The following is a 9484-nucleotide window of genomic DNA, read 5'->3' on the forward strand; positions in this document are numbered from 1 at the left end:
TATTTTGCTTAAACATAATACAAAATAGATGCTTAGCTTGTCACCAAACACATATGAAACACGAAATTAACCGTTTAGAAACAAATAAAATTAACCGTTTAGAAACAAATAAAAACAAGCCCGTCTTTACCAATTGTTTAGAAGAAATCTCTCTTGTCATCCTTAGAAATATATTAATTTTAAGAATTTGTTACTTAATTTAATTAATTTACCAAATTAAATAATTTATAAACCATCAAATTAATCTGAATAGTTTTAAATAGATTAGATTTATTTGAAATAAACTCATAAACACAACAACTTATAGATTCTATCACTAGCTTCATAATAATATAAAATCATAAATGATGAAATTGTCAACTTATTAGATGAAGCATGAAGATAATATAAAAATAACTAAAAGTAGTTGAAATTCAACTAATGTAATACATAGGATCAGGCAACTTGAATGTCCGGTTACCAATGTGGGTCCCCAAGATATCACTCCACTGATCTCCTATGTTCCCCACCACACTGTATCCTTCTCTCTCCATCTCTTCCCTTTTCCTTGACTTGTATGTAATTGCATTTATACCCTTATTCTTCCCATTCCTTCAACATCAAAAACAACAAATCAAAATAAAATTTTATTTGTCTATTTTTATATTTTAATTAAACAATTAAACTATATATGAAAAAAACGTGATTTATAAATCTTACCTAAATATGAGCTTGGTCCAATGAGAATAACCCGCATTTTTCAGATTAATTGCAGTTATGTTTCGTTGATCTTCCGGTCTCCCCGTCAAAAAAACCACTTTGATGCCCAAAGACAAAAGCTTCTTATAAAGTTTAAGGGTTTCCGGCAAGGCAGGAGCTTTCCCTTCTTCAACCCATTTGTTGAATAGAATTGGATTATATTGTTCCGCCCTATGACCACATAAAGAAATGATTTACGAGTTTGATTTATTAAACGTAACTTACAAACATAAGAAAAAAAATGTAAAAATGTAAATATGCATTTATAATTAATATAACTCATCAATATATGCATGTTGTTGAATGTTGATACTATTATTTTAAAAAAAGTGATTCAAATAATTGAACTAAGTACTATTCAGAATCTAGTATCATTCTAAAGGATTATACATGACCTTTACTTTTTTAATGTTTATCTAACATTTAACTTTTGAGAGTGTTTGGATAATGATATTTTTAAGTTTGAATTTCATTTTTCCTTTATTAGTTTATTCATAAAAAATTGTGCAAAAAGTTAACTATCATACTTGTTTTAAGTGCAATTACTTATGGCTTGTTTGATTAAAGGATTGCTTATATATTCAAATTAACTTGTTTGTTGATAGATTATGAGCTTGTTTGATGTAGATCTTGTAAAGTAAGTATTTTGTATAGTTACAATTACAGTCACTTTTAATAATTGTTAAAATAAAAAGTGAAGGTAGTTTTATTTTATTTAGAATCAAACATGTGATTGAATTAAATGAATATTTTAATGTGAAAAGTGGATGATAAAAATGATTTTTGATAAATAATTATACCAAACATGTTTTGTTTTGATTTTTGAAAAAGAAAATGAAAAAAAACTAACATCAAACAAACCCACAACAGAGTAGAGTTAATTGGGAAAAACTATTATAGGATGTAAAAAAGAATTATTTAGATATAGCCTAAATTGTTTTGGTTAATGATTTTAATGCAATACAATTGTAAATGAGTATGACATGGTTGACTTTGGATTATTTGAAAACTGTTAAAAGAAGATGTGGCCATTTCAACAAATTAAACCTCTACTATCTCCTTATTTCTCTAAACAAAAAGCCAACCTAATTCTTATTCTAGAAGGTGAGGTTTTGCTGACTTGACCACATATTCTTTAACATAAACAATTCCAAATAACTCACATCAAACCAACCAACCAAAGCCAATAGTTGAACTAATATAATAATTTAAAGTCAAAAAGAAAGAAGAAGAAGAAGAAAACATACCCAAATCCATGCTTTGCAAAATAAGGAAGATTAGATAAAGAAGTCTCATCAATGTCAAATACCCAAACATCTTTCCCATCTCTACCAAGCTTTAAGCTTTTTGCATATACCAAAGCCTCAGATATAACCGCCTTTGAATCTTTCCTATATTGTTGTCCCAACATATAATTCCCAACATATTTCTCACAACCCAATGGAACTGTCCCCCATCCAATTATGTTATGAGCCTCCACCCCTAACCGCCAGCTCAAGCACGACAGTCCAAGGGACCGGCCACCACCAACCGCCTCAGGCCGCTCCCTTAAAGGGTGAATTTTGTTACAAGTCATTGGTGCTGCCATGGTTACTACTACAAGAAGGAAGAGAAAGAATCTCATTTTTAATATTTTCAAGATGGATTGAAGATGTTACAATGGAAAAGAGAAAGTAAGGTGCATTTACTTTATATAGGGAAGTTCTTAATTTGCATGGGTCATATATATGTTTGGAGGAAATTACTAAACTGCCCTTTTAATAGGTAGTCTAAGAATCTATAGCTAGATACTACTTACTAATAATCAATCGGGATAATATCAATAATTAAAACAAAGTCATCTCCACAAAGTTTTAGAAAGATAATCATTACTTATCCATAATTAAATAATTTATATTTTAAAACCTCCTAAATGCACGTGTAAACCTAGCACTTCTTTTATGTCATTTTTCTAGATTAATCACTTCATTTAAATAATCAAACAAGGCCTTGAACAATATTATTTTCTCTCTATTAGAAAAAAATGTAAAATTGTTCTTGATCATTTTATAGATTAAAGGTGAGAAAACAAGCAAAGGGTAAATATTAGGGGGTAAAACACATAAATGAACAAAAAAGGTAAAGTGGACTGTGAATAATTAATGTAAGCAAAATAAAGACTAGTGGGAGAATACCCAATCACCAATCGACATTAAATATCAATCCAAAGACTACCTAAGAAAGAATCTATTTAATTGTATATATATATATATATATATATATATATATATATATATATATATATATATATATGCTCTATTACTCTTCAAGAAGTTCACAATATAGAGATAAAAAATGCAGAGACATGCAGTGGCTGATGAAGTCAACATTATTAATATCTAAGAAAACACTATTAATATTTAAGAAGTTATCACTCCCCACCATTAATGATGGATCTACCTCATGGTTTATCTAGATTCTAGCTAGGATAACCCGAAATGTTAGGTAATCTTGTGAAAATATTTTAGTCCGGATAGATTTTAAATCATAACTCTGCCCTGGTCCCACTTCAATTTAGCGTTACCAGCTTTCTCACAACCAAAACTATAGAGTAAGTTTAGTTTACAAACACAATCACATTTATTTATGATTTTATCTAAAATTTGAGCCTAAAACATAACATGCTCTTAATCCTGGTGACTCAAATAACAAGTATGTCATCCGCCGTGACATTTTGGTCTTTTAAACCGACTCTAACTACTGGGCTAACTTGGTTTGGAGTACTAGTCTTCCTAAGAATTGAATTAGTGAAAAGTATTAAAAAAATATATAAAATGCTTCTACGTGTATGTACCAAGAGGGGGGCATGATGAACTCCCTTTTGGCTTTTGTTACAGATGAATTCTTGAAAGAAATTATTGCACTCTAATGCAATCTTTTTTCCATTTCCAAAGACAAAATTCCGTGAGCACGTCAGCACCAATAGTGTCACTTACATATTTCAATATATTAATATTTTGGCCTATTATCAAGGTTGTATGACATCTTTCGGCCGAAAGTGGCTAAGAACTGGGCCATACACTGACGGGATCATTTTCCCTTCCCTAGTCAGTTCTTATAAGCTTTTTTTTCAAATTATATTAGTAATATATCACCTTTAGTCAGCTGTAGCCCAGGCCAGAAATGACAAAACCAGTCAGAACCTACCTATTATGGTTAGCAGCATCACCACCACTTAAATGGACAGGATTAACTACAAAAAGAATTCAAAATTTTGCAAATTGTGGTATCAAATCTACTTTTGAAAAAAAAAATGTTGTATAAGTGAAGAAAAATTGCATTCAAACTACACATAATATAAAGATTGCATCATAAACATACAAACCTTTTAAAGATAATTGAAAATGAGTTCTTTCGGTCTGTTCTTTAATGACTTCTTCTAAAAGAATAAGTACAAACACAATATCTCAAAAACAATTGCAAAGATTACATATATACCTATAATGAATAGAAATAGGTGAGAAAAAATTTGATTAAGATTTAAGAGACTTATCTATTCCCGTTAAAAACACCTAAATTGTTATGTTTGCCTTCTCGGAAACATGCTTAAAATATAGTAATTTTTAGACTATTCTTTTGAGAAAATTAAGACATCCTACAAAACCATGACTCCCCAAAAGTTCTTAATTGTTCTTTTAGTCATACTTTTGGGTGCTAAATAATACTTCTTTGGGTCAAGTCAAGGACTGAGATAATATTTTTAAATTGATAGATTAGTTGGTGTAACTCAAGAAGGTAAAGAAGATCTAGGTTAGGCTCCATAACTATAATTTATTGGATTGAAAGAATGGACTAGAAGGATCTTTAAAAGAAAAAAAGTATGAACAGTCTTGAAATTTAATTAAAGGATGTTGAATTCTTTTATTGCACGACTGGGATAAGAAAACAATGCAAGTATTTTTAAATAACTTTTTCAATGTTGAAGAATTTTTTAATAGATAGTTGTTACTTGATTTCTTTTTGTTTTAAAAGCAAGTTGTTGCTCATTTTGGGTAAACATTAATTTTTAGGGGGCTATATAAGGTTTATTTAGACAACCTTCTTTTTATATAAAAAAATTAGAAAGGCAAAAGAGACCTCTAGAGACTTTTAAATATAGTAAATAAATATGAAAGTGCTAATACAACAATCCACATATATGAAACAATTTAATTACATAGTGACTCCTATAATAGCAAATTGAAAACCTATCATGTAAAAGTTTGATTGAATTGTTGATTCTATTTAATGCATTTAAAAAAAAAACATAATTTATTTATATGAAGAAATCTAACACAACTCACCTTTTGAAAATAATAATTTATTTATTTATAAGAAGCTATCACGCCACCTACTGCCATGATCCCACGTCATTTGAAACGTTCTTAATGAGAATAGAAACGGTAACATTTATTTTTTCAAGTAACTCTTTTTTGAATTAAACTAATTTGTTGGATTCTCTGTTTAATAATATTAACTTTCAATTTGTCAAAATCATTGTTTGGGTCTATTTGCTGCTCTCTTTTGTTTTAAAAAAGGTCACCAAAATAACATTAAAGATCGTTTAATCAAAATCAACAAAGACAATAACAAAAAGGTCCAAAAATAAATGAAAAACTATCAAACAAAGTCATCTATTGGTCAAAAGTTGAAAGATATTTACTTTGTTTAAGAAAAGTTAATTGTACACATTATATATATATATTTCCCTTTAAGGAAGCTGGTGAGACTTAAAACCCACAATTAAGAACATTAGAAGTGCAAAATCTTAACTAAAGCTAACACTTATTGGCAGTCAAATGCTATCTTAAAAGAATTTGTTTTCTAGGTCAATATATTATTGGTAAAGGGCGTGGCACTTTGGCACAAGTGCCAAAGGCACATACATCCCAACATGGATGAGTTGACATATAGTATATAATATGAGGAGAATCAGACAATGGAGGACAAATGAAACATTGTATCAATAGATAAGAATCAATTGATCATTAACTAGATAACCTAATCATTAAATGAATCAAATTAAGAGAAGCCTGCATGTAGTTCAAAGGAAGAAAATCATACAAATCTAAGCAATATCTAAATGCTTAATGAGTACATACCCTAATTACATATAAGAAAATCTTTATCATATCTAGTTTTCTATCCATATGTAGATCTTGAAGCCACACACACACTCTCTCTCTTTGTCAGCTAGTAGTGCCTAGTGCCATTGTGAAAATTAAAGCTGGCCCCTACACCTACAATTGTGTGGTTTCCTTGGTGGGTGCCAAATGTATCTCATTGATTCTCAATGTCTACATGTTTTTTTCACAATAACTCTGTATCCTCCTCCTTCCTGTCAAAACTGATTCATCTCTTTTTTCTAGGACTACTCCCAAAGTATATCCCCACTAGCTACACTATTTTTATGCAAATCCTAGCCTCCACACCTAACTTATAACTCATTAAGTTTCAACAAGCAACAGTTGGTCTTGATTTCATTTCTCTCTTTTCCACATGTTTTCCTCTAATTTCCAAAGATTGGCTTATCTCAAATGTCAATGAATCAAAAGCATAGCATATTGTTTGGTCATATTTAGTCCGTCGGCATTTTTTTATACCACTATCATATGTTTGGCATCTAATTGGCTGTAAATGATTCTTAATGAAATCAGCATTTTCCTTTAATTGGGTGGAAAGAAGAAGTGGCAAAAAGTATTAACTTCCTGTGCAGAAGTCGTTAGGAAAAGACATGGAATTGATTCAATTGAAAAATGTATGGCTAAAAAAAAGTGATACCTCCAATATAGCCCCATTAGTGATGAATCTAATAATGATTTGAACTTTTCTATCAAGTGTTTATTGTGCTGTTAATACTATCTCATGCAATTCAAACCTTTTCAAAAGAGAATGATTGCTTAAATATTTATCCCCCTATTCCCTTTTCTTCTCAATTCCTTATAACAAGTCTATTGAAGTACACTAATTATATGTATTATGGGTGTTGAATATAGTCTATAATACATGAATACTGCTTAAACCTTTATTCCTTTATCTACCAATAAGCTTAATCATTTTAACAGATCAGTAGCATGCATATGGTTTATGAAATCTACTAAAAGAACAAAGGATTGGGTCCATTGGGACCAGGATGAAGAGCATACCTTTGCATTTGTTGGTAAAGCATCCAAAAACGCATAGCATTCACACATCTTTGTTGGAAATTGGAACTTGGAACCCCTCCTTGATTCATTGAAACCCGAGGAAGCCTAATTAAACCATGATAAGTAACCTGTTTCAGGCGAAACAATCGAATCAGAAATAAAGATCAAGGGAATTAGAATTGGAAGTATTCAAAGGCGATTTAAATTATTTATGAACTTTGGAAGCTTTGGAGGGATTTAGGGCTAGTATTAACTGAATGGAGATGTAATGAAGGGATCCGTTCGAAGGCGCGTCGCGGTCCATGCGAGGGAACAGCGGCTTGCGTTCATTTGAAGCAGTTGATTCCTACAACTAGCGGCTGGATTTAGATGCGAGAATGAACTTTCAGCGTTGTGTAGTTGAAGAAAGCAATCTGCAATTCTCACCGCCATTGTAATGGCGGGAGTTTGAAATGAGATTTTGTTGGCGCGAATTTGGATGACAATGGGATGATGTTTAAAAAATTTCTATTAATATTCCTACGTGTCAAAAAATGAACTCGACCCGTCGACCCGACACGAGTCGACCCGAAGAATATTGGGTTAGAGTTGGAGGTTTTCGGATTTGAATCATTTCGGGTCAGACTCAAAATATAACCTGAAAAAGAAAATTGGGTTGAATTGGGTTCGGGTCAATCCGGGTTGACCTGAATTAAAAAATTAGGTCACTCATCAACCCGAACCCACCCACCCAACCCGACCCACCTAATATATTAATAAAAAAAATAATTTGTCAACTTTACAAAAAAACCCTAACCCTAACGGGCCTAACCCATATCCTTAATTTCTATTCCTTTTCTTCTTTCCGTCTTTCTCACTATTCCTTTTCTTCCATCTTTCTCGCTTCTCTTCAATATACATTCTTTCTCTAATTTTCATATTTTTTAATCTCTTGAACTCCGCAAGTATCCAACAATAAAATGAGTTCACAAATTAATCTTGATCTTGAGGAGGATAGTGTGGAGGGTTCACCTATGACAAATTTAGATGCAAATAAAGAAACGTGCATTTTAAATTTTCTAAACATAATTATTATGTTTATGCCAATTTTATTATTTTGTATTTAAATTAAAGTATTATTATTAAGCAAAAAACTTATTTCAGGTTAGTCGGGTTGGTCTGGGTTCGAGTTTGTTGTTTTCAGGTTGGTTCAGGTTCGGGTCGGGTTCGGGTTGAAAATTTTGTTATAATGCACCTCCTTCAACCCACCCGACCCACCTGAATTGACACCACTAAATATTCCCGTGGTTCACTTTTATACCATATTTCTTTATAAAAATAAACAATAGTTTGGGACGGATTTGTGATAAGGACACAAATAATTTTCCGCCCAATTCCAATCAATTATCAGTTAAATTGAAAAAAAACGTAATAAAAAGTTATAATATCAAAACCGCAAGACAAATTATAATTGTTTAATAATAGTTAATGATAGTTTATAGTTTTCCGATTCTTGTGAAGATCTGCAGATAGTATTGGGTTTTCTATTGCCCAAATAATTTCATTCATATTTAGAAGAGATTACTATTTTTTTTTTAATCTTATTTCAAAAAGAAATAATATTACTAACTATATTTTTTAAATAAAAAACAGACTAAAGAATAAAATTATTTAATAACTAGTAGTTAAATTAAGAACCCTGCTATCCTATACCCCAATTGATCCTACTAAGGATCCTTATTATACGAGTTCTGTAGATTTAATCGGTGTTGAATTTACCAATGTCTTGCTTACTCGCAAGAATTACGATAAGTGGTCACGTTCTATTATTTGTGCTATTACTTCTTACATGAAGCTTACTTTTCTTCTCGGTAATGTGGAAAACCAGTTACAGATCCGCCCAAGATGGAGGATTGGAGGTGTATTCAGGCTTTGCTGGTTTTTTGGGTGATTAATACTATTTATAATGATCTAAAATCTCAAATATTGTATCATACTAAATTTTTTCCTCTATGGGATATGTTGAAAAAAGCGTTTTCAGTTAGGTAATGCCACGAGAATTCAGCAGTTGAAAAAGAAATTGGTTCTTTGTGAACAAACTACTACTATGTCGGTCGAGGAGTACATGGGTAAATTACAACCTATTTGGGAAGAACTTCATAATCTTACGTTTTTGCCATTATGTAATCGTAGAAATTGTACTTGTAATCTTCTTGAACAACAGATGGAGATTAGGAAGACTGTTCAGTTACACGATTTCTTATTTGAGATGTATACTGAATTTTATGGTACAGTTCGATCTAATATTTTGAATCAGGATCCTCTTCTATCTTTAGATATTGTTTACAATTGAATTCGTGATAAAGAAGCTTTGAAGTTGAAGGCGTTGCATGAGCGACATGTGGCAGATTTGTCGGCTCTTAGCCTTCGAGTTTCCCCCAATACAACTACTCCTTGAGTGGATCGTTCCAAACTAATGTGTACCCATTTTCGTAAGTCAAGCCACATCATGACTTACACTAATGATGCTTAATTTTTAAAGTGTCTGGATTGCCGGGTCAAGAACTGTGGTTAATTTGGATATATATGTTAGAGTAAATGTA

The 9484-nt window shown here is 31.3% G+C and overlaps 1 protein-coding gene across 1 annotated transcript; it reads right to left on the reverse strand.

Annotated features, from left to right (window-relative positions):
* Positions 1 to 279: 279 nt before the first annotated feature.
* On the reverse strand, positions 280 to 6983 carry LOC124910332 (stem 28 kDa glycoprotein-like). Its single transcript, XM_047450965.1, has 4 exons — positions 6903 to 6983; positions 1986 to 2334; positions 700 to 909; positions 280 to 591 (listed from the first exon to the last, which is right to left on the reverse strand). The coding sequence occupies exons 1-4, from the start codon at positions 6940 to 6942 to the stop codon at positions 414 to 416; spliced, it is 777 nt and encodes a 258-aa protein (XP_047306921.1). The 5' UTR covers positions 6943 to 6983; the 3' UTR covers positions 280 to 413.
* Positions 6984 to 9484: the final 2501 nt, after the last annotated feature.

Source organism: Impatiens glandulifera, chromosome 7 (genome assembly GCF_907164915.1).
Source record: "Impatiens glandulifera chromosome 7, dImpGla2.1, whole genome shotgun sequence".
Taxonomy (NCBI): Eukaryota; Viridiplantae; Streptophyta; class Magnoliopsida; order Ericales; family Balsaminaceae; genus Impatiens; species Impatiens glandulifera.